Consider the following 27,586-nt stretch of genomic DNA (forward strand, 5'->3'; position numbering starts at 1 on the left):
GTCAGGCGCGTTCCTCTAGGTCAAGCGGTAGGTGTGATCAGTTACTAGATCTATCGAGATGATCGCGTTCCTTGGCAAATCAAAACCCATCAGTCAAAGATTGGTCTTGGTTGATTGATGATTTTATTTGTATAATAATGGGCGGGTTTCATATAAGGCGTTTAAGAGCGAAGCTATAGTAACGTTCCTCGTCCCTCGAACACCCGCATATAGACACGCTACTTTCTTTAGAGATTGTGCTTATCTCCGCTAGTCATATTGTTCTCCATGGTAAAAGTATATTCTTTTATGTAGGTTTTTCCAGGTTATAAATTATAAAGGTTGAGTGTTCTATTCTACTGGGCATTACTCGTTTCTTGAAAAAATCGTAAAGGGGTTGCTACATTTGTCACCGCGCGTTGATTTATTCACAATCTTCAGGTAACACGGTCCAATTGTCGAGTTTTTGCTTTTCATACTAGTAACATTAATCTTTCTGATATCTAACAACTATCTTTCGTCTGGCTGTAATATGTTATGTTATGTTAAAAAATATATTATACAGCGTATAAACGAGTACAAGGTAACCGTTGCTTAAGGACGCTTTTACATTTCTCACTCGCTCAATTTTAGGTAAACTAGCGGCAACACAACGACATTGCGCTCACACACACATAGAAGCCATTGTTGGCCAGATTTTATACATCACTCAACGAAATTTGATACTTGCAAGATTTTTTATATTATATTATTTTTTTTCGACTGTAACTAGTTGTAACTTAGTGTTTGTAAAGGGTTTCACGCTTATTGATATGATATTTAAATTTTCTGTGATGTGTTTGTCATCGGATTATATGAGTACTGGGGGATTCAGCACTAAGTAACCCCTCTATACATAAGTATTTTGGATGAAAATAAAAACCGTTGCGAGAAATTAAAATGTAAAAAATAAAAACAGTAAACAACCAAAAAAATATAAAAACAAAATGACAAAATTAACATATTTTTAAGAATTATTTTTAACAGTCAATATTTTTCTTGAATGTAAACTATGGTCCCTAAGGCTAGTGTATCGTGGGTCAACCAGTTCTGGAAGTAAACAGGTGTTGTAGAATTTAACTAAATGTCCTTCCATGTTTTCCTTCCAGAACTGGTCGTTTCGTTCCACAAATGCATATTTAATTTTGACATTGCCAGTCCATACGGCAAATACGCATTGGTTTTGACCAGTTACTCGTAACTGGCCCTGAATTTGGTAATACCATTTGCTTTTTTTGTTTATTATAAAACCCTCTGAGGTGCATTTTCAAAAGTCAAAAAATATCAGAATGGCTGTCACCGTAGGATGCTGAATATCTTCAAAACCACGAGGGTAGCAATTGGTAGCAACTAATGGTAGCTGGTAGCAATTAGGTAGCAACTCTCTATATGTATTTCGAGAGGATCGGTGATTTGTGACGGCGGTCCTGATGCAGACTATTAAAAACGGTTGTCGTGTCTCATTTGTCGTGTTTCCATCATTATGATTTTAAAAACATTAATTTATATAACATAAATTATGAACATACACACATACATACATACAAAGCCTGTCAAAATCATAACTCTTCTTTGGGTTTACTGTAGTTGGGTAAACTCCAACATTTTTTTTGGTCTATATCCAAATTTTTTTGGCCGTGGCATCTGTAAAAAAATTTACTATTTCATAAAAAAAAGTTCGCCATCATGAAATAAATACACATTCTCAAAATCACAACCCCCAAAAATCTTTTAATTGATTACTCATAATATCAAATTATTAAAAAAAATGTGCCCGCCATTTGGAATTAAAAAAAATATTACTGTCATTTTAATAGGTATCTATTATCTATACAATTCTAAAAATAAGTACGTACGTAAGTACGGCCATGATACAACATGATGGCCGTACTTACTTTTGTTTTGATCCGAAAAAGTATCAACGTATTTCAGTCCCAGTACACAAATCGTTACACTCTTTATTTTAGATTTTACGTATTTATTTTTTCCGACAAAGCGATACACCCATGCGTCCATGAGCGCGTCTGAGCGCGGAATGACGGTCCGAGACGTGCGCATAGCGAAAAAATGTATGAAGAAATTTGAGAGTGATTTTATAATTTATTGTAAATTATAAAGTGGTTTATGTATGTCAAAAAAAAATAGCTGAACGTGTAGAAAAATACATTAGCTGTGATTGTTTTATTATTGGAAGTTATAAATAAACTCCACATTAGGGTTACACGTACTTATTCAGACCCCTTTTTTTGTACTTTTTTATTATTCTTGTGAAATGTGAAAACGAAATTGTGTAAAAAAAAAGTATGGGACTGTGTAATTATAATGCATTTAACGTGGAGATGAATAAATTACCTTTCATATAATACCATAATATTGTGAAAATTGTAACTGCTTATGTGTCAAAATGGTACCTAAAAAACATTGATATTTGCGAGAAACCGAGCAAGCGTCCTTAAGGCGTCAAATAAGGTTTTTTATGAAACTGTGATATGTTGGATTATATTCAGCGAAAATAACTTTTATTTATTTTTAAATAATGTATGTAAGTAAAATATATTGTCTTTTATTATTTATGTGATTTATATCATCAACAATTTTATTTGGGATCTACACATCATGTTTTCTTCTGTATTTGTCTATCTGAAAACCGCCGTGTCACAACAAAAATTATAAAAACACACGCTAACTTTAAATAGTAAGAGCAGAACCTACAATATTCTTGCTTGAAGTAAGCAAAGTAGCAAGTTGTTGAGGTAATGTATGTTTCCAAGAATCACGTCATTAAGTAGCACTATTAATTGCAGCATTTCCCCGAAGAAGACTAATATAAAGTTATGTTCATATAACTTTATAACTAATTATTGTAAACACCTTGAAATTATGAACATTTTCTAAAGAAACAAGTCGAAACTTGTTTCTGAACATGGTTTTATACTAGAAACGCATGAAGTTGTTTGATACCGACTAAATTCAGGAGAAATATTTTGCTTGCGATAGACGTAGAAAAAATATCGTCTACCCAAATAAAGATGTTGAAAAGAAAATGAAAATATAAGAACGTACACAAAATATCCATTATGTTGACGTAAAGCAATTTCTAAGTTTATTTATTTTATATCACAAAAACTAATAATAATCTAACGTCGAATGTCACGTATAAATATTTTCTTTAACCCTAACTCACTACGCATAAATAAAGTAAATTGACATAAACTTATTCGTATTTTCAATTACATACTTTCAATTCCCAAATGTTATTTTCTTTTAAATATGAGAGATTTCATGTCACATGCTACTAATAGACTTGAGTTTCTCGGAATTGGACCTCTGAAATAGAAATAATACAAGTACGAATATCTTGTAGGATTATTCATCAATCAACGTTAGTTTTTGGTAAGATTAGTTGTCAGAACTTCTGGCTTCTGACTACAACTGCCAACGGCTTAGTGCTTTCCGTGGTACATACAAAATGTGAAGAAGTTAAGCGTTGCCTTTGATCAGTCAATCCTCTGGCTGTTACCCAGCCATGAGAGCTGATTCATAAAACCCACGACAATTATATGTTGTTTTTTATTATGTAGTTACATCATGTCGGATACCTTTTTTGGGGCACGTTAGTAAGAAATCATCAAGTAAACTCTTCCACTGCAGAGTATTTTCAGAGCCGCGGTAACTTATTTACATTCTTTCAAGCACCCTTCTTTCTCATATAGGCTACCTATATTTAAAAGTGTGCGAGTAACTCAATATCCTGTTTATGAAATAAGCGTTAAGTTACGCGTAACTCTTTTACCGTTCCATTTCCATGCATTCGAGATGTAATTGCTATCGACTTTGTATTATTAAATCCCGTTCCAATCATGAACTTAATACCCGAAATAATCCGAATTGATTTCGTTCCGAACACCGACTGGTTTTGATTTTTCGATAACTTTTGCGTAGGACTTTTTTACACTTTTTATGCGGGCTTCAAAAATCCTACGTTCAAAGTTTGGTGAAGGTGAATTTATCGAGAGTATTATTCACAGCGATTTCTGAATTACGAAAAATGTTTTGGCAGGAATTTCTAGAAAGTTCGATAGTCTGACAATGATTGATTTGAGAGAAAATTCAATATTGGCTTTACCTGGGTTAGATAAAAGGCCAAAAACTAAGTAAGTACATGATGATGAAATGGTTATTGTTAATTGACAAATTGAAAAAGTATTTATGCTAAAAAGATAGAATATAATCTTTCTGAATGCATTTCTAGATTAAGACCGGACCATCTGATTGAGGCAAATTTTCATATGCATAGAGGTTGAATACCGGTTCATGACATCATATAAATTCCATACAGTAGCTTGTTTTGAGTGAGACCTCTGTTACAACTGGAACTAAGAATTCTAGGCATTTTGTATATGAGCTAAATGAGCTGCGCAATGTTAGCTTTGAGCTGCAACCAGCAACGTAATTAAGCTGTGAGTAGCAGTGGTAATTGCTTGGTTCAGTGATGATAGGTACTACAATATATTATGTTTGGTCTTAGTGCGCAGAAAATTATTTTACAGTGTTCATTTCGAAAGCTCATTGTAGAAAGGAAAGCCTACATCAGAAAAAAATATAGCGCTTTAATGTCATATTGCGATACCGGTTCAGTAGGGCTCTCACCTATTAAGATAGTAATTTCTTAATAGGTGAGAAAAACACAATATACTTAACTGTACCCTGACTTGGTTTTAAATGAGTCAATAATAAAATATTGAGGAAGAATTATCTGCCATTTAGTGGCGTTGGCTATCTTGGACGATCGATCTCCATTGGTCAATCTGTTCGGGAGCTACGATTATAAATAGTTGACAGAAAGAACACGACCTACAATGTATAAGTACTTAACTACTTATTTTAAGCCACAAAACATATTGTGTTATCACGGCTAATTCCCTTATATCTAATCATGATAATTTCATTATATCAGCATTGAGAAACCTCAGTAGGCATTTACGTTGAAACCCAATATTTTATCCCGAGAAACGAGCCTTGGGGCTTGATCGGTTCTAAAGCGTGTAATATATCAAGTGTTTACCATCGTCAATAAGGATTTATAAAGGTTTCTTGATAGAAGATAATATACTTACCTAATCTTGGATCTAGATAATATATTTTTTATTATATTCTATTATTCTAGTGACGAACACCAAGGCATAAAAGTCCGAAATGTTTTGCTTCCTCAGCATTTAAAATCCACATTTATTTGAGCAATTGACCCGTATCCCGTGAGAACTACTCCGGTCATCCAAATAAAAAAATATATAGGTACCTATAGTCTTTCTTTAATTGGTTCTTTACAACTGAAACAAAACATTGTATCAAATCAGACCCGCAGTCCCCGAGATTATCGCGTTTAAATAAACTCTTTGACTTCACATATTATTAGGAAAGATAATCCTCTCCAATATACACATGAAAAAGCCCTGCAATTTAATTTCGTTATTCTTTCCAGATGCTGATTTGTGCTCATAGTGTATCAATCCAGTGAATTTTCGCGAGTATCGGAACTAAACCCCAGTACATATGAAGCGCAAACTATGCAGAACATCGTTTAATTGCGAAGATATGGAGGAGCTCAATGTGGTAAGAACTTGCTACATATATTTGTTAACAATTAGTTACCCGTTAAAGTCGTGGTGGCCTAGTGGGTAAAAGACCAACCTCTCAAGTATGAGGGCGCGGGTTCGATCCCAGGTCAGGCAAGTACCAATGCAACTTTTCTAAGTTTGTATGTACTTTCTAAGTATATCTTAGACACCATTGACTGTGTTTCGGATGGCACGTTAAACTGTAGGTCCCGGCTGTCATTAAACATCCTTGGCAGTCGTTACGGGTAGTCAGAAGCCAGTAAGTCTGACACCAGTCTAACCAAGGGGTATCGGGTTGCCCGGGTAACTGGGTTGAGGAGGTCAGATAGGCAGTCGCTTCTTGTAAAGCACTGGTACTCAGCTGAATCCGGTTAGACTGGAAGCCGACCCCAACATGATTGGGAAAAAGGCTCGGAGGATGATGAATTAGTTACCCGTTACATTGCCCACATATTTTTATTTAAACAAATAGGTACCGTGTGAAGTATAAAAAAGTAGACATACCCAATGAGAATCGTATGATGATGACAGGTAAAAATATCAGGAAAGAAAAAATTGATAGTTATAATTATATCTACCATAACAAACTCCTTCACGATTTGTTTTTACCTCTAGAATATGCTAACGGACTAAAGGTATTTGAAAGTTTCGAAAATGTAGAAGTTTGCTACTTTCGATATCTAAATATACCTACTTAACTTGTTGTACGCATAAGTTTTATAAGCCTCTAAACATTGACACAATTCTGATATTCTGAGAATCTTAGACTATTTATAGAGCACTCATGAAACTATTTGCTTATTAATATTTAAGTACAATAATAGTACACCCATGAAATGATCCCCTCATATGGTATTTAATACCTCTAGTTTCTGTCCACGTCAATAGAATGTAGGATAAAGCCTTATTGTAGCAATTTTCAATTACTGTCGTGATGTCCCAGCTAACGTTATTCTCGTACGGTACCTAGTTAATCTGTCTTCTTGATAATAATGTGGCTATTCATCGTACACTGTACCTGTGATATTGAGTCATTTTCAATAGCTATGAAGGTATAGATCTGTTTTAAAGAACATTATTAAATTAGAACTTACAGTCAAGGTCATGAAAAAACTTCTGCTTTACTGCATTTTCACATCAGCTGATCTTCTGTTCGATTCGTACGGGCCGGGCGTTGTCGCATAAGCGACAGCAAACAATTGACAACTACTCACAGAACAAACAGATTATTGCCGATTGGTGTCCCGCGGTGGTCAAAAATCACAAAAATCTGCTATTGTGAAAGCGCTTTTAATAAATGTTGTTTATTTGTAAGCGTTTACTGTGGTTCAAACTACCAACTGAAAACTTATCCTCAATTTTACAACCGTTTTATCAAAGGCCGAGAATTTATCTAATGAATTACCCAACATACTAGAACTACTTTTAATCTGTTTGGTCAACTTCGTCCCTCAAAGGAGTATTTATTCAGGACGCGAACTTCCCATCGGCGACGAGTCTTTTACAAAGCAAATGTGTGAATTCCTTGATTAGATACGGTCAGCAAAAAGTCCATTGACACTATCAAAATACAAAGAAATCAAAATGAAGGAACTTAACCTTGACACAACCATAAGACAATCACAAAATTGCAAAGTACACAATTATTAGATACACTTGAGTATTTAGTCTCTAAGTCATAGCTAGGTAATTATGCTAGCTAAGTAACAGCCGCACGGTTCGATCGATCATGAGGTAAAGCAACGCCTGGTGAGTTGGTCTATGAATGTTTGACCATTTTTTCATGACGAGTTGCCAGTCATAGATGTTGACTGTTATTTGAACATCTCTAGTATCCGATACGGATAGCCAGAAGGCAGAAAGTCTGATAACCAGTCTTACCAAGGGATTTCGGGTTGCCTGGGTAACTGATTTGAGGAGACCAGTAAGCCTCAATGTAAAATACTGTTAGGTACTCACCTACATCCAGTTAAGACTGGAAACTTATCCAACATACGTAGTATGGGAAAGTCTAGGCAGATGATGCTTATTTTGAATTTTGTTTGTATTGATAGACTTTTTTGCCGCTCGTACATACTTCGTCATACCTATACTAACCTGGTTAGATATGTTTCCCTTAATTGGGTGACAGGGCCGAGTAGCCTAAGTAATTAGTCTATGCTTGCCAATTGTACGTTATTATGGAGTAGTGTCACAATATGTAACTGTTAACTATCTATTATTTAGTTGGAGAATCAATAACATGTTTGTCTTAAGGTAAATCAAACCACGATGTGTATCCAAAAAATCTATTGTATTATTGTTTTAGCGCCTGTCTTTCTTTAAAGATCAACTTAATGCTATTTTAATACATTAAAAATTAAGAAAAATGAAATAAAAAGTTGCTTTTGATCGGTGTGCAAGAAATCCATTAATAAACCTAACATATAAACACATGTAGAGCTTAACCAGGTTTTATATTACAATAACAGAACTATTTATAAACTTCAACAGAAAGGAAATTAGAATTTATCGTTAACTCTCACAAAACCCGATGCCCTACCATGAATATTAAATAGGTCGGGAAGAAAGCGGTTCTCATAAATAACTTTTCTTGAAAACAGGTAACTGAGTTAAACGTTAGACATCGATAAATTACATTTAACTGGAAAACTCACAATCTTAGAAGCAATCTCTTGGTTTATAAAGTCTTTAGTACAGAGGGGTGCAATTAATCTGAGTCTGTAATCTGTACTAATGTAGTAAATAATAGGAAAAATGTTTTTTGTTTGTTTGTTTGCAAAGGGTTCGAAACGAGTAAACCGATTTCAAAATTCACTACACTCTTCTCGAGCTAAATTTGCTATGTTTTATCCCGGTACGGCAGTAGTTTCCACAGGACGTGGGTGAAACCGTGGAAAAATGCGTTAGTAAAACAATAAAATCATTGAAAACGTAAGGCATACCGTGTTCACAGAAAAAATATATTAAGCCCTTTTATAAGATTTAAATACATAAAAATTGCAAGATGTAATAGCTATTGCAGGGAAGGCGTGTCGCCTTTGTGGTCGTAAGTTTGCAAGTTCGACCCCACCCAAAGCACTACCTACGTAAGCAAACCCACTTCTCATAAAGACATATTTAACTTAGTTGGAGTGAAAAAGAATTATTATTAAAAAAACAAAATACCCGACTGCACACTAAAAAAAGAGTAAAACAAGCCCCACAATAATATTTAATTTATAAATATTGATGGAAAGCATCGCAGGCGGGGACCAACAGAGGCTTATTTATAGTCATTTCGGTTGTGCACCATTTAGCAGAATTTTCGTTGGTGGCGGTCAAGGTGGTCCCCGCCTGCGATGCTTTCCATCAATATTTATAAATTAAATATTATTGTGGGGCTTGTTTTACTCTTTTTTTAGTGTGCAGTGGGGTATTTTGTTTTTTTAATAATAATTCTTTTATTTATAACTTTTTAGCTGTTTTTATTTAACGAAAATGTTGTAGATGTAGAAGACTATGTATATGTAAGTACCATTTTAAATTATTTCGACGACATTTGGCTTTAGATTACGAGTGATGTTACTCCGCAACATAAATTTACCGCCAATCTGGACTGTTGGTAGTGAAGAAGAAAAAGAATTAGGTGAGTCATTACTGCTGAAGACCGTCAACGACGTGTGCCCTTATGCGTGTGCCCGCATTCGGGCTGTATACTCGAGCATATCCCCCTCCGCACCGCGCCGCGCGCCGCATGCCAGGCCACGCCCTATCTTTTTGCTTGCTAACGCATGAGTTGCTTTGCGTTGACGCAGAATTAACATGTTCCCGTGGGAATTTTGAGAAAAAACGTATCCTATATTAATTATTACTCCCGTGATTGAAATGAATCTAATGATACCGCATACATATTTTTTTAAAGGGAAATTTAGAAAAAATATCCCGTGGGACTTTTAGGATAAAATGTATCCTATGACACTCCCGTAATCAAGACAAATCTAACGATACCTCATACATCAAAATCCATCAAGCCGTTTAGGCTACAGGAGGTCACAAAGGAACAGACATACATACATACTTACATACACTCGAAAAACATTACCCTCCTTCTTTGGCAGTCGGGTAAAAAGTCTAGTAACGTAGGACTCTAAAAACACGCAGCAATTTCCATCTCATATCAGAATAAACATACGACAACATTTACATTAAAGACCCTTAAAAAGGAGACCATTAAATATAACAGCCAGAGTTGCCAACTTTTGACTTCGAGCTACAATTTCTACTAAATTGAGTCTGTAAAGTGCACTCCCCTAACTGGTGCCAAAGGCATGGTTTAAACTGCAAATACCTACTACTTCGTACACATTCTTGGTATATACTGGGGCTTAATAGAACAAGTTTATGCTAGACTAAACTTGACTTGGACCAAGGAATGCCTGAAGCTTGTTGTCTTGTCTATAGACTCGGTCCTACTATGTTTGATAGAAACTTATACAACATAGGCCCATCTAAATAATAATGATATTGGATGAAATGTTAGACAAAATATGTAGCGTTATTTTTGCGTCTCTACTTTCATGCACATGTACAGGCACAAAGGGGACAGTTGCCAAGCAACCGAACCTTCTCAACCGCACACGATTCCATGATTATAATTCTACACATAGTGGAATTATTTAGATAGGTAGAATATACAGAATATTCTTTATTGTAGGTACACTAATAACAAACATAGAAGGACATAACAAACAAGCAGTAGACGAGTGCAATAGGCGGTCTCATCACACGAAAGCGAAGTCTTCCAGACAACCTTCTAGGTTTTTTACCTACTTAGTTTTTTACTATCTACTAGATTTCACTTGCGACTTCGGCCACGTGAAATAGTTACTTTGTATGTTATTATACATTAATATTCAGGTCTTCAATAAATCGATTAGGCAAACTTTATAACGTAGTAAATTACCTACTATACTACGTTTTACTGTAAACTTTTAATAAGGCGCTACTTTAATTTCCTGTAGTTTATATAAACATTGAAGAAGCTAGTATCTAGAGACACGGCAGTGTGTCCGCCAAGTTCGAGCAAAAAAGGCGACACACCGGCCGTGGGTTATATTACACGAACCATTTCGGGCCAAATTCGACCCCCCTGTAACTCAAAATCTATTTTATTTACGCATATCAAATTTCTAGTATCTGTTGAGACCCCCTCACTTATCTAAAATACAAAATTTCATTAATATACCTATTGTAGGTCTTGAGATATTGACGTCAGAAAATCGCTATTTTTACTATACACTGATTCACTTATTCACTGACTCACTCATCAAAAACCTAGACCACTTCCAATGGTCGTATTGACTTGAAATTTGGCATGGAGGTAGGTCTTTATGTCAAGGTAAAGGGAAAAATCTGAAAATGGCCAAGTGTGAGTCGGTTTCAAAATAATGAAGGTGTTTTATACCCGGTGTAAATTTATACCCAGGAACTAAAACGAACTAAATTTATCTATATTTATATAATATATCTTCGAATGGTACAAAGGTTTGTATTTAGTCAAAGTAACGTAAAAATCTGAAAACGGCCAAGTGTGAATCACTTTCGAAAATAACAAATGTGTAACTTTGATCCACGAACATAATATATGATAACATGTCATGTCAGTCAGTTGGTAAATCTAGTCATAGTTAATCTAGTTCATTTCTTTGTAAGAAACATAGTGCATATTAAAAAATCTAAAAAATAGTATAAATGAGACATTTCTTTAACTAACTTCATCATAAGAAAAAAATAAAATAAACAACCTTACAAAAATAAATGAAATCCCACCCAAAACAAAAATGTGAAAGACTGCCAAGTTCGATAATATGGGAATGCTTCGCCTATAAAAGAAGTGAGATCTGAATAAGTACCAAGTTCCATACACATACCTCAGTTAAAAATAGTTACTTTTTAATGATGATTACTTGGCAAGTTTTAATAGAAAATTAAATACTTGATTCATTGCGTTTAGTAGGTTTATAACAAGGTGTATGAAAACTTGCCAAGTAACATCATTAAAAAGTAACTATTTTTAACTGAGGTATGTGTATGGAACTTGGTACTTATTCAGATCTCACTTCTTTTATAGGCGAAGCATTCCCATATTATCGAACTTGGCAGTCTTTCACATTTTTGTTTTGGGTTACATTATACTGAGTATTAGAATATTTTACGATATAACTTCTAAGACTTTCAATTTATGAGTGTTTTATTCGGTCCAATATTTCTAATAATCTGTCGACTTTACCTAACAAAGTAATTTAAGTAGAACTTGAAAAATTATTAAGTTTACACCATTTCCCATTAATGTTTATTCAGGCAATTAGTTAATTACTGTTTCAATAGTGTTATAATTACTGCTTTAGCAACATTATGTGATCATTAATCATTCAGTGGAGACTGATTACAAAACGTATGCTGAGCGTGAATTGTAAATGGTGTGAACAGATACCAATTAGAAATCTTTCTTCTAAATAAAGCGAAAGTCGGTTTGTTTGTTACATTTTCTGGTGCTCCGGTAGCGATAGGTTCGTAAAGCGATATACACATATATCTAGTAGTATGGTGAACCCCTGGGAATTGGTTTAAAGAGTTACAAAAAGAAGAGTCTGAATAGCTTCTAGAAGGAACGATAGGGTTTTAAAAAGTAGAATTGAAATAAAACAACATTTATTTACTAAATAAATATATATTTAAAATGACAATGAAACAAACTAGTTCATAAGCAACAAAATAATTGAAATGAAAAGAATAATAGTTATACAAATCAAAAGACTAGCGGCATAGAAGATAATATTACAAAAATTCAAAAGAGAAGTTTCAAAAGATCTAAATGCATTTGCTGAACCATCTTGTTACCACACAGACCATGAAGAGCTGTGAGTTCTTTTAGCAAACGTATTAGGCTATCAATACCAAAACGTTGTACAACATATCCTAATGATTGTCTAGCAAGACCTCAGTAAATCAATCCTCTGCATCCACAGACTCATCTTCATCGTCTTCATATAATGTTTTTGCATCTGCTGACTGCTTAGGCACCCCAATAGAGGCACCAGTCACTGAGTCTCTAAACTCCTCCTCAATTCTATAATAATGCATCTTGAGAAAGTCTTCTTGAGCATTCAGGGCAGCTCTTCTTTCTTTGCCTTCAGTAAGGGTAGCGTCCCAACGGAATCCTACTTTATAAGGATTCTTTTTAACCATTTTCGCTGCTGACTTTGCAATAAAATCAAATTCCTCCATGTATTCTTTCTTAAGTGTCTCTTTGTTATCAGTCAGAAGACTCTTCTTTGCTACATGTGGCTTTTTTATAGCTTCAGGGAAAAGTATAGCTACAGTATCATTGAAAATAGTTTTTTGGTTTTTCATTATTTCCAGCATTCTTCTTTCTTTCTCTAATCTTTGGGTTTCTAATTCGCGCAACGGTTTCTCATGTTCTATCAATAATCCTCTATTGATTCGTTTCTTCACTGCAATTGTTCTTTCTATTAATTTTTGTATTATCTTTTGCCACCTTTCTTCAGGACCTACGACTTTCATTCTTTCCAATCTTCTTGCTTCCAGTTCTTCTTCACGCTTTTTCCCCTCTTCTTCCCTGAGCCTACGCTTTTCCTCCTCTTTTTCAGCCAAGAGTGCTCCTTCTTTTCTTTTAATTTCAAGTAAAACGTGCGGATTCTTTTTTATGAAATTTTCTTGCCAAGTAATAAAAGATTTCATTACTTTTAATTCTCTTGCTATCATTGCTTCCATTCGACCTATATAATTTGGACTTCCTAACATAAATACTGGTGGATTTAAAAACATTCTAAAGGAACCATTAACATCACTCACACCAATTATATTTTTAGCCAGTGGCAAGGTATGAAGACTAACACCTGTGAGCATTGTTCCAGATAGAGTTTGAACAGAAATGGGCTTGTCACTCTTCAATAACAGATCCCAGGTTTCCAGATCTCCTTCAGAATTTGTTAAAAAAAGTATACTAGGCTTGTATTGTGACCAAACTCCGTCCGTTAAACGGTAAGGACGTTTTTTCCAAATTATTGGTCGACCTAACAATTTATCAGACCAAATTGCAAATATTTTGCCACCTACTGTTAATGTCACAGAATCAATTAATGGATTTTTCTGAGTAGTAGATATGACACCATCGTGTATGCTGCAGCAATATTTTATATCACTGTATTCAGAATTTACCGCTTCACCGGTATTAAATTCATGGCCCTCCCAACTTGCCCGAGTAAGTTCTCCGTTCAGGGTACCAAAGTAAGAAACGTCATTCATATCGTCTTCTGTCTGTTTTAAAATTTCACAATTAAAATACTTTCTCCCAGTGCCATTGTTTTTTGGTATGTAGACATAGTTAACACTAGGTGGAGTTATAGCAAAACTCTGTATTGAATATGTCCAGGACTGTCCTGCAATACCTAGTATAACTTTGTAGCAAGGTTGTAAAATACGATCTAAGGCTTTGAAAGGCGAAACATCGACAAGTAATCCGGATGGCCTTCGAGGAACTCGTTTTGATTTTTTAACCTTCTTCCCTTCCACAAAAGCCATGTTGTCGACTGACATGTTCCACATCAAAATACCGCCATCTATTGAACTGGACATAAATTGTAAAGATGTTTTGCCTTCTGGCATAGGGACTACTTTTCCCGTAGGAGTAACTAAAAAGTTTGGCGACATCCACTTGATTGCAGAAACTGGACCAACATGACAATTCATCAAACTACTACAAGCTGTACAATTTACTACAGCCCTGTCCTGCACAGTCTTCATCCAGCCCATGTGAGCATTCATGGCGATTCGGTATTTTTCTCTCGTTTCACTAAGAACTTCAATTTTTTCAACGTTTTCTAGTTTATTAGTTAAGTCCCATATCACAATTTGTCCATTAATCAAACCGCCAACCAGAATATTTTCATTAAATGGGCAGAATGATAGAACTTTTACTTCGCGGGGTGCCTCCAAATATAGTTTTGGTATTAAACTATCTATGTGACTCCAAATCATAACGGGATTTAAACCATATACTGCTCTTTGAATTGGATCTTGACGTGGGGTGGTATGTGTTTTCATAACTGTCGGAGACCCATCAGCGTAAGAAATTGCTACAATGCCAGACCACATGGGATGAAATACTGCGCTAGAGACATACTTGTCTTTGGCTCTAACATCTGTGAAACAAACATACTCTTCAAAGGTCATAGTACCAAGGGTATCAACATATTTTTGGGTAACAAGATTTGGATAGTCATTATAGTACATATCCATTACTGCATTAAGTTCTATCATGGACTCCATTTCGCTCACTCGTGATGACAAAAAACCATTGATCATTTTCATATAGGATGGGCGACGCATGCGCCTCATTGCTGCTCTATATGTAGCCAGACCTACTTCATCAACGGGCGGCTTCTTTACATTGTCCTCATCATCTGAACTTTTGTCGTCATCGTAGTCCTCCTCTACAAGAGCTATGTGACTAGCATCACCGCCGCCTTCTGTATCTCCCATTTGTCCTAAAGCATCAGCAATAGACTGCGTCCACATATTTTTTGGATACCTTAGTTGTGTTTGAGCAACTCTATCTACAAGAGCAGGAGTAATCTGGGACCCACAGTCCACTCTTCGACGGAATACATTATTAAACTTTTGTCTGTATGGCTTTAACTCTATATACCCATCTCTGACATCGCTGCTGTCTCTAACAGTAAATTTATCAGGTTGGTATTCAGTAGGAAACTTAGCTTTTATCTCCAACTCCATTAAAGTTCTTTTATTGACAGGCTCTAGTTCAAGTATTTCCTCTTCACTCCCCAAACTTATCCAAGGCCTAGGTTTCTTTTGTACTGCCTTTTCTAGTTTTTTTTCTTGCCTTCTTATAAATCTGTCAGACTGCTGCTTACAATGGTCTCGAGCTTCTATAGTAACACACACATAAAAATCATCTGTATTCTTTGATTCGTCTACTATGTAGCCCATTAGTACCTCTTCTTCGGTGTATTCCTCAAACTCTTTCTGCAATGAAAAAAATTCTGAGAGTTCACCACCGAGATCAATAGATTCCATGATTTTTGCCTTGCTAACAAACTTCCATGGGTACTGCGCATTGATATGAGTTCCTATAAGCATTTCTATTTGAGCTTGGGTTTCTTCGCTAAGAGTAACTTTGTGTACTCCCTCCACTTCATATTTAGGAATGAATCGTTTTCTTCGAGGTTGCGGCTGCTGTTGTTGATTGCTCATCGACGACATTTTTGCTTCCTCGGTTTGAACTGCAACCAATTAATATATAGATGAATATAATTAAGCTGAATATAATAATGACACACGATAACAAAGACCTTATGTTTTTAATGGACTGACAATGTCACATTTGACTTTATAATAGTATATTGCGACAAATTATTGTTGACCAAATAGTTCGTATATTTTACCAAATAGTATTTGTGTTCAACGATAAAACTAATACTTTTCAAATGCAAGAAAGTCCAAACCTAGATTATTCTCGGATGTTACTTGTTAATTAAGTAGTAAAAATAAAAAATAAATTTTATTAAAAAATATGTTATGAAATAACATATTTATAAAATAATATCTATAATATACAGCCATGGTCAACTAATTAAAGACACCCCCCGACTCGAAGTGAAATAAATAGTTATGGGTACTGACATGAGCTAAAGCACGGTATAAAATGTAATGTTATTATTATTAAAACAAACCTTACATTATGTTCTTTAAATTGAGGACAAAAAATATTTACTTTCTTTAATACTTTAGTGTTCTAAAGTTAGTGTTCAGTTCCCATAGAGTCTATGGGAACTGAACACTAACTTTTGTAGCGGATACTTGGCTGGTCAGCTAATTAAAGACAGTAAAAGCTAAGTTTAGTAAAAAAAACGATAGATAAAAATAGTCGCCATACTTTTTTTTTTAAGTGAGTAAAATATTTATGAGAACTCAAATTAGGTAATAATTTAGGTTTCCTTCATTTTTTTTTTCATTTTAGACCAATCAATACGACTAAAACAAATATTTTGGTAAGTAAAATGTTTCAGGCTTTTTTGAATAAAGTTTTGTCATGCGGATTCATTCATACCACTTGAACTGTATTATTAAAGATGCCTTCTTAATGGCACTAAAAAAGTGAAGGTTTGAGAACAACTAAAAAACCGACGCCAAGCAAACAGACTTTACAGTGGTGTTATAATAAAATAGTGAATCATTTACATGATTCGGTACTGGTTTTTTTTGGAAGCCTTCTGATGCTAAAAGGACAACAGACGTGTCTGCAGAACTTTTAGACTACAACCGGGTCGGGAAAAGCTGTAGGGCATGGGTATCTGAAGGTGTTACTTTTGGGAAAGCACCGCGTGTCCATACTGTAGTTGGCGTTTTCTATCAAAGGTGAAAGTTGCTCTGAACAAGTATTAAAAAAATATTTTTTTTGTCTGATAAAACAAAGAAATTTGATAAATTCTAAAAAAAAAATTATTTTAGTCACCTCCAAAACATGTGATGGAACCAAAGTATACCAAGAAAGTTCTCAAACGTAGGAGGCGAAAATGTTATAGTGTTTGGCTGCTCGCCCCTGTTTAGTGTAAGACCTTTCAGAGAGCTATTTTTAAAAATAGGCGAATTCAAGTACTATAATAGTTCAGAAATAGGTAAGCATATTGTAATAAGCTAAGCATAATTTACCGGTCATTAGGACTTTCCAAATTAGAAAAGTTCTGAAAAACACTGCAAGAGTAGTAAAAATGATTCTTTGATCGGGCAACTTATGACGGATTTGGTTTGGCCTATTGCAAATCCAATGAAACTAAAACTGGTAATAGGCGAAAAATACCATGGCAACAAGTTGTACATGGAACATCGATCAATTTTACACAGAATTTAATTAAGCATAGAAGAAAATTCCCTTAGCAACTTCTACAAAACTGACCGCTTGCTCGTTCAGGGATGTCGAACTGTTATTGAGGTAAAAGGAAATAAACCAAATATAAATACTTAATGGAATGTTTAATTATAGAGTAGGGAATGTTGTTGTAGAAAGATAACTCCAATAATATTAATAATTTGTATTTCTTCCTCTGAGCAAATGGAGTGTCTTTAAAAAAACAACATTGGCTAGGACAATTTTTTCTATTCTGATGGTTGAGTGGCCTAAACTGATGCCTGAAGTTTAACGGTGTATTCGAAACATTTAACCGTCGCTTATACTGTAAAAAAATAAATACAAAACAAACTTTTCGTTCATAACATCCATAATTCCTAAAGTATTTTCTTTTTATTTGCACCAGTCAGTTACATACGTTGCCTCAAACTGTCTCAGTTATTAACGTTACAACCCTCGTCATACTTAAAGTGTCAGAACGCTTTCATGAGGTTTCTGACATCTGTCTCCGGACTTCCACCTTCAGAGTAACTTCTGTTCACTGTTCTGAAAAGCCTAGAGTTTGTTGTTCAAACGTCACTTACATTTGTAACTTTTGTGAAGGTAAATGAGAAAGTTTTGTGACGAGAATTTTAAAAGCGATTTGTTTAATTTTATATCAGAAAAAAGGTCATAAAAGAAAAGGGGGATTGTGCATTACTCTTACTAAATAAGATTTTCCTATATAACATTTTTGATGAAGTAAGTAGTATTTTATAAAAACGACCATTAACTTATTCATTACTAGCAGTTTTCCCGCAACTTCACCCGCGTCCCGTGGGAATTGCTGTCCTTACTGGGATACCTATCTTGTAGTAAGTGATAATATTAGTGGATAGCTTACCAGCTTGAACCAAAGTCTCATCTTGTTTTTCTTCGACAATCGGTGGTGGCTTCTTAACTTCTTCCTCATCTTCATCATAGCTGGTCTCTGAGGAAGAATTCCTTCGTGGTGGTGGGGGCACTTCTTCCTCGCTGTCTTCCGATTCCTCGAACATTTTGGCACAGGCTTCCTATCTGGAAATATGTCAGTTTTCGACACATTTTGTGATCTCGACAGTACTAAGAAATTTTGAAGTTTAAAATATCTGTACTGTTGGAAATTACAAAGTACAGTTCGATTTACATGTTAGAATGTATGCTATGACATGACTAATTACTCTAAAGAGAATGTTCATAATCCTGATAGTATGCAGACATTGAAATCGAAATGTACGAATATCGATGGTTACGGAACTTAGGAAGCATGTCATGCCAAATTAAAAACTCGAACGCCTAAAAGAGTTGGAGTCGAAATTATTATTACGGTACCAACACTTTTTACTTTCAAACAAAAATGTTTAACAAACGATAAAATATCGCCTCGGTTGAGACAAAGTGATATTTTAAATGTTACTTCTCTGAAGTTATTCTTTCTTCCAAAACTTTGGAACCCGTATTACTTTTGCTTCTGAACAAAGTTTGAAACACAAATTGTACCTTTTTTAATCTGGGAAAATTGTTTCTTTGCGCTTGAAGCGTTTATAAAATCAGTATTTTTACCTCAACATTTGTCAAGCATTTTTGTTGTAAAGTAAAGATTGTTGTATGTCATGTAAAGCACTGGTACCCAGCTGCATCTGGTAAGCCTGAAAGCAGACCCCAACAAAGTTGGTAAAAGACTAGGCAAAGGATGATATAAGTGTTTACTTCAATTTAAATTCCTTCAAATTACTACAATTCAAAATAATAAGAAAAATTGCTCAGTCACAAAATCAAAATCAACTTAACCATATTTTCTCAAACCTAACGAACAACTATTACTAAACGCTCTATATTAATTCATACTTACCAAGTCTGCCAAGTTCAAAAGCCACAAAGTCAATTTAACACTTGAAAGTACACTCAAAAACTTTGATTTTAATTCACAAGCAAATATTTAAATCTGACAAACAAGTGAATTTGTGTGTTGTTAGTAAACAAATGGTTACTTTGGTAATGTTTAGTTACGCATGCGCTAAAGTACCGGGTACCAAGTGGTACCAAGTACCATCACGTTGGTACAACCCTGCTTTAAAAACACATAGGGGATCGTGCATATTAGGATAGTATGTGTACCCTCATACTGCAGTTGATCTTTGTAATGTGCGTTATAATTACCATCTTCATACTGATTTATGAGTCCAAAAAAAACTATCATGGACACGCTCAGTCATTTAATGGTAATGTAAGCCGTTCCTTAGTGCAGAATTTCTATGAGAATCTGTCACTAAGGATTGACGTAAGTAATCATTAAATGTCTCTTGCCCGTTTTCACCAACAATCTCTTAACGTTTCCCTAACTAAGTGTCACTTATAATAAGGGCTCACCCAAAAATAAAGGTGATAAGGGACACTTAAACGTTGGTGAAAACGAAATTCGTATTAAGTGTTACCTAAATGCTCTTAGGGAATCCCTAAATTTAAGTATTTGTTGGTGAAAACGGGCATCTGAGTGTGGGGGTCAGAATACTAAAAGATTTCAGATTGCGAGTACTTTAAATGTTATAAGTACCTTGGAAAGCACTTAAAGATGTCGATCTTGACCTCTCTCCGGTCGTGTCACATTGGCGTTATCTCATTGGACAAATAGACTGAGGTAAAAGCGAGTAACTGTGTTTGAATTTTTCTATATTAATAGATTCAGTAGTTTTAGCATGAAAGCGCGTCAAACAGACAGACTTACTTTCGCCTTTTGCATTCAACATATTCAGAAAAAAAACCGTGTTAGACACTAAATCAATAAACTAGATGTGTCAATAGGTTCTAGATTCACTAACAATAGACTTATAGCCTACGAATTGTTGGCCCGAAGCCAATCTGTGTCTATTCTAGACTCGACTATTGAGAATACATTTTTGTTACCAGATTTTCCTAATAACTGCTTTGGGTGGAATAAAGTTTTACTGTTTTTATATACGGAATTTAATGGATGTTAAGTGGTTGCTTATATAGACGTTGTTATTTTTCTTGTTTAATATTTTTTCTAGGCATAGTCTGCCAAGAAACTAGTCTACCAATTTTGAAAGGTTTCTATGAATTCTAATGTTGTTGGTGGGATTCTAATGGAACATTAGGAATAGCTGATATAAGTTTACAGTCATCATTATTCTCCTATCCTTATTCCAATTTTATTTGGGGTCGGCGCGGCGTAGCATGTTTTTGCTATCTAGTTTCACAAAGTTTAAATAGATCTGAACTGTATTGTGCTAAATCTCATTTTTGGCCGACTGTATACTAATAATCAACCCATACCATATTTACTTACAGATGAAATTAACATAGGTAGATACATAGGTAATTTAAATTCATAATGATTGACAGCATAACTGTATGTAGGTACTGATCTATGTATATGCGTGCCTGTATGTATGTAGGTACCTGTATGATCTATTTCCATAATTCAGACATTTCAATCAACCTATATGAACAATGTAGGCACATGATTGATATTAATTTCATTAATTAAAGACGGCTAGATTAAATTACCTAGTTATGTCAGCAATTTCATATTGGTTTCATATCGAATATGTATATTTAGTTATATGAAACCAATTATTAATATAATGTACTAGCGGGAGTGTTAGACATATTGAAACTACCATTGTTAGGGACCGTAATTATAGATAGGTTTATTAAATTATCATGCCCAGCCTTTTTCCAACCATGTTGGGGTCGGCTTCCAGTCTAATCGGATACAGGTGAGGATTAGTTTTTATATGACTTCCTATCTGATCTCTACCTCCCCGTAACCCAGGCAACCTAATGCCCCTTGGCATATTATAAAGCTAAAGATATTGTTACTTGGTACCGAAAAGCTCCGAAACTGCTGAACTATCCATGTGACATAGGCTATATTTTATCCCATTACGACATCACGACGTACTCCCCATCTCCATGGGACGAGGATGAAACTTCTGAAAACAACTTAAAAGTTTAATACACCCATCATTTTGAATCTATCGAAGGTTTGTACGATCCTCAAGAAACAAAAAATGTCAATACACATCAGTTAGGTACTTACCCTTTTTTGAAAGAGTTTTTTGACCATTTTAATCCCGATCGAGCCATATAATCCGGATTGTTGGGAAAAGGGCTTAAACTGATAAATTGTTTCAGACGGCGTTGTCGAGACGGAAGGAGTCAGCAGCCCCGCTGACGGGGGAGAGAGACAGCACTATATTCCGTCACGGCTTCGGGTACCCTCTCGCTCTGGTGTTACGATTGCGGGTTTTACAGGTGAGTTAGTTAAAATATTGAACTAAACTACTCAAAACAAAAAAGTTTATTTTTTTCAGCATAATGCCTCCACAATATTTTAATTTCTATTTTTCAACATTTACACTTTAGAGTTAGGTTGCATATTGACTACAGGATAAAACATAACAATACATACCCCTCATTTACACAAAGCACTGGACATACAAAACACGTCATGACCGCCCCTAGGTAGTGAGAACATTATCGTTGATCCTAAAAAGACGGAACATAGATCAATACCTCTGACAGGAGATAGAACTTTTAACAGTCATGTTTATTCTTCAGTGTACATGTTTTATGTGAATCTTTATCACTTTTCTTGTGAGGGCTAAAAACATTCTGTACATACCTAAATACAACATTATTACTGTTAACTGGCTGTTTCCTCCAGGTGGACCCGCGTCCCGTAGGAACTACTGGTCGTACCCGAGTAAAATGTAGCCTATATTACTCGGAAATAATGCAGCTTTCAAAAAGTGAAAGAATTTTTCAAATCGGTTTTGAAGCTTCGGAGTCTTCAGTAGGTATGCAAACAAACAAAAAAAAATCACCCTTTATTATTTATATTTCATAGTAAAGATTGTATAAATTAATGATAGGTTCATTTTACAGAATAAAATACTACATATTTTTCCTAATATGAGGAGTGATATCAAATGCATACCAAACTCGATTTATGTAATAAAAATATTTCAATTATAAAGCTACCAGTATTCGAAATGCTATTTATTCAATATGCATAGCGTATGTACAGGTACACGAAGGTAGAAAATATGATCGTGTAATTAATAAAACTAAAATAATAAACGGATTAGATTGTACACTAATAAACATATCTATTTCTATGAAAATCGAAATATAGGTAGAAGTATTTTCATTTAAAGTATCGTGGCAGTAAGAACGGAAATTGATGAAATTTTTCATTATTATTTTGCAACATTTTCTAGATGCTTCAGGCGGTTTCTTATGCATTTCCGAATGCTTTATAGCATCAGTACAGAAAAACACATATTTTCTTATCTAGCCCGGGGCTAAAGCAATCTCCATATAAAACGAGAAATCGTGACAAACAAACCCACTTTCCTTTAAAAGATTTTATCTTTGCTACAAATGCAAAGGAAGATAATCTTAGCTCAGGTTAGCAAAGATTTCAATAACTATTCTATTCCAACAAATATATCGTCAGGAATGTAAACTCTTTTGCAAAAAAATTAGCATCTAAGAAATACTTGGTTTTAAAGAATTTATATTTGTTTAAATGGGTTTTACTCACTCGAATATATTCTTCTAACTAATGGGATAGAGCAACGAGAGTGTATTTCGAATTTTATAAGTAAATTTTAAATTTTAACTGTTATGAAAATGATTCATCTTTGTGTTGGACTAATTCCTGGTAAGTAACAAGTAACACGCAATGCTCTAGCCTTTTATGCGCTGGCAATAATATTCCAGGTACTAACAACCTGTTTAAACAAATATCAAATCCACAAAACCAAGTATCTCTCAGATGCCCGTTTTTTTGCAAAAGAGTGTATTTCGCAAACGTTTTCAAATACACAAAGCGATGAACTGCGAAATGAAATAGTCATTTCTTCGACTATCTCTCGGCAAACTTTTTCTCTTATCCAAGTTTTATATAGCAGTTAATAACTACCTAGACAGAATAAAGTTTTGTCTAATAATAAGGACCGACTATCATAATACGAGTATTTCATTTTATTGCGAGACTTTTTTTGCTGTTTTGGTTCGCCATTTGTGTTTCCATTTAAATTATTAATAAAACTCAAGTAGTTGTTTATCTTCTACTAGGCCATGAGTACATAGGTAGATTTCTATACAAATAAGTACAGCTCGATTGTTCTATTTTTCGTCTCGTCTGTGTACATAAACTGTAAAAATAAGAGACTCTCACGATCTTTTTTTCACAGTTTTATTTACTTTTAAACGAGTAATTATGACGTGTATTAATTTTTAAGTAGGTAAATAAATTACAACACTATTACATATTAAAAATAAGTTTGTCCCATGTTACTCTCATCTACTGTTAAGCTGTATACATAGTTCGGACTCTCGACTTATCTATTCCAAATAATAAAAGCTCTTCTTTGATGGAGTGACAAATATACAGACATCCACATTTCTCACACAATAAGAGAAAACGTAATATTGTCACGTTTAGCGTGTGGACGGTTTAGATTTTAAATTAAACCCCACATTGTGAACATAAAAATTTATTTCCAAGGTCGCGATTCGAATGCCCGTCAGCAAAATTAATTTTGTTATATGGAGGTAAAGCGCGCTAGCACTGTCCTGGCTTCACGTGGAGAGATGTCCGGTGATGACGCTCAGCCGAGGAGGCGCTTCAGGGTGGACGACCTGCAGATGGTGATGCAGTATGGTAGAGGGTAATCGGTGCACGGTGCCTCTCGGTGCCTGTCGACGTTCGGCCAACGGATCAGCCGTGGCCCGGAGTTTAAGCCGAACTTTGAACCCGAACTTTGGACCCTGGAATTTACATCCATTCAAATAAATGTCCATTTCTGATTGTCCTCCTCTGACTGTGTTTGCCGCGGAAGCAGGAAGCAGAAGCTCAGTGCGCTTAAGGCGAATGTGTGCAAATTCACAGTCAGAATCGGAGTTTACAGAGAACAGCTGAAATGTAATTTTTATATAAAATGTATAAAACATATAAAAAATAAGATGCAGGGATAAGCAAATGAAAAGAATAACCCTGACTGCTTATGATGATGAAAAAGGCTACAAATGATGCGACAATGTGCAAAGCAAGAAAAGATGAAATCTGCAAGTCATTTGCCAACGGTCACCCAATAGGTGGGTGGTAGCAATTACACGAATTGTTCAACACTTACCCAATACGGGGAGATGCACTGATTCTACAATATAGAGAATAAGTTAAACGAAATTTGAAAAATATGTTTTCAAAATTATAAAATAAAACCGTTAAGACCACGATTAACGTCACGCACTAAGGACTGGCAAAAGTGAGTGCTTGTAAGGAGCGCGTGAACGTGTGTCTTCCGTGATGATATTTTAAAAATGGTCGAGTCGCTAAAGCAGCTAACCAACCTCACGGTACACGCCCGTGAATGAGTAGCGAACGAATCCGATTTGCATTGGTACAGCAGTCCAGGTAAAAGAATCGAAACCATATCACAATGACGTGAAGTCCAATTTGGTTTAACTTGCCGTTGCACCGATACAGATAATGACTACGTACTGTTTGTTTTTAAGTTTTGATTAAGTTACAATTTTTTATTTCTAGACCCAAGTTGTTATAATAAATATGAATTTAAAAATACGTTAATCAGTTTAGTAAAAGAAATAAATAATACTTAATTAACGAAACAAATAATTGTACGCGTTTCTAAACGCAACCGTAGGTAGACATTACATTTATTTATTTATTTTTCTACCCACCTTATATTAATATTTTGATTAAAAACAAAAGGCAAGTATTTTAAAACGTTGACATTAACGTACAACGTTACAATACCCCCGCGCACAGTCAAGGATTTTGTTATTTCTCTAAAAAAAATGACAAAATCCGCATGTTCTCGAACTATGTTGCTAAACTATTTATTTATTCTTCCAAAATACACTCATTCATACATCTCTCAAACACACTCCAGCAGCAGTTACTCTTAGTATCTATTAAAATAACTGACGCACAATTGCATACTGTTATAAGTGCCAGTATTCTTATTTACTTGACACTTTACAAATAGAAGTTCCAAGTGAAGGTGGAAAAGTAAGCGAGAGGGAACTAAAATAATAAATAAATTAAGATAAAAGATAACTTGAAGAAAAAAATACTGAATAGTTAAAATTGATGAACAAAAAATATTATCTATTGCCGACAAATAATTTTAAGTCTTTTATGTGCCAAGATCCTAAGTTTTTACCTGACATGTCCTGCAGCACATAAACTAAGGGAGACTTCTTTTCAATTATTTTAGCTTTAATAAATTTCGGTGCTAACTTTTTCGAAAACCGATTTGCCTTATCACTTAAAAAGTAAGCGCGCTTCATGACTATGTCTCCAACGTTAAATTCGGCAAACTTGCGTCTCAAATTATAATGTGAAGTGTTCTTTACATGGGCTTGCCATAATCTAGACTGCACAGTATCAAAGGTACTGGCCAAACAACCAAGGTTTTCTGCGTATATATCACGTGGCAAAAAGAGTATTTCATTGCCGAGGTCATTATCAATATAGTGAGACCCGCAAGAAACAAGTTCACGGCCGAAAACTAAAAATGATGGCGTAAAACCTGTGGCTTCGTTTACAGAGTTGTTGATGGCAAACTGTACTTCGGGAATAAATAAGTCCCATGATCTGTGGTCATCATTTACGTATGTGGATAAACAAGTTATAATAGTTCTATTATACCTTTCTACTAAATTTACCTGAGGGGTGTATTTAGGTGTAAAGTAAATGTTCGGTATTCTATATTTTTTAAATAAGGCATCTGTCACCTTCCCAGTAAACTGTGTACCATTATCCATTAATACAGTTTGAGGTATGCCGTGCACTAAAAATACTGACTCTTCTAAAATTTTTGTAACTATTTCGGCAGTTGCTCTTTTAATTGGGAAAATCGAACAAAATTTTGAAAAACAACAAGTTATAACTAATATGTAGCTATTCTGCTTTCTTGTAGTAGGAAGAGGTCCCATTAGATCTATAGAGATCATTTGAAATGGTCGTGAACATTGTTTAGGACGACCCATTTCTCCTAAATGCTGATGATTCTGGGCTTTGTAGGCTAAGCACTTATCACAAGTACTAACAAATTTAACAACGTCCTTATACATCCCTGGCCAGTAATAACGTAACGCAAGACGGCGGTAAGTTTTAAAAATGCCCATATGTCCTGCTTTAGGCTCGGAATGATTTTCGTGAATTATGGGCTCGCGAAATTCAGTAGGAACGACCTGCTTCCACGAGAATTCAGAAGTCATTTCATGCTTATTTTTAGAAAGCCGGAACAGTTTATTATTTTTAATAATAAAGTTTGCAAATTTTGAAGGGTCATTTAGGCAACCGTGGTAAATACTTTTGTACCAAGGGTCTTTAGTGTCCACATAAGTGGAAGAACCAATGGCACTAACTGGTACGCTCCTAGACAAAGCGTCGGGAATGACGTTGTCTACACCACGTCGGTGCTTAATAACAAAGTTAAAGGCTGATAAACGTACGCCCCATCGTGCCAGTCGACCAGTAGGGTTACTTAATGACAAGAACCATTTGAGCGCACTGTGGTCGGTATAGACAGTAAACTGTTGTCCGTTTTCAATATAGCAACGCCAATGCTCAAGAGCGGTAATGACAGCTAACGTTTCGCGCTCGGTTATGCTGTAGTTCTTCTCGGCAGCAGTCAATGACTTACTCATGTAGGCAATTGGATGTTCCTTGCCATCTATTGACTGAGTAAGCATTGCGCCGACACCGTAACTACTAGCATCCGTATGTACTTCAAACGGCTTAGAGTAATCTGGACATGAAAGTACGGGGGCAGAAACTAAACACTCCTTAAGTTTTTGGAATGCAGAGTCAGCTTCTGGAGTCCATTTGAAGGGAGGAGTGCCCTTTTTGGAGGAAGTCAACTTATTTAAGGGCCCCGCTATAGTGCTGAAGTTCGGAACGAAACGTCTGTACCATGTGGCAGTACCAAGAAAA

General features: G+C 35.1%; 2 protein-coding genes across 2 annotated transcripts in view; one reads left to right on the forward strand and one right to left on the reverse strand.

Annotated features, from left to right (window-relative positions):
* Positions 1 to 5,498: 5,498 nt before the first annotated feature.
* LOC124631849 overlaps positions 5,499 to 27,586 on the forward strand; it is a 36,376-nt gene continuing 14,288 nt past the window's right edge. The window contains exons 1-2 of the mRNA XM_047166479.1: positions 5,499 to 5,631; positions 21,745 to 21,864. Coding sequence (XP_047022435.1) covers positions 5,572 to 5,631; positions 21,745 to 21,864 — 180 coding nt within the window. The 5' untranslated portion in view covers positions 5,499 to 5,571. The remainder of the gene's footprint in view (positions 5,632 to 21,744; positions 21,865 to 27,586) is intronic.
* LOC124631848 (dynein axonemal intermediate chain 3) lies at positions 12,627 to 15,923 on the reverse strand. Its single transcript, XM_047166477.1, has one exon. The coding sequence runs from the start codon at positions 15,921 to 15,923 to the stop codon at positions 12,627 to 12,629; it is 3,297 nt and encodes a 1,098-aa protein (XP_047022433.1).

Source organism: Helicoverpa zea, chromosome 7, assembly GCF_022581195.2.
Source record: "Helicoverpa zea isolate HzStark_Cry1AcR chromosome 7, ilHelZeax1.1, whole genome shotgun sequence".
NCBI classification, from domain to species: Eukaryota; Metazoa; Arthropoda; class Insecta; order Lepidoptera; family Noctuidae; genus Helicoverpa; species Helicoverpa zea.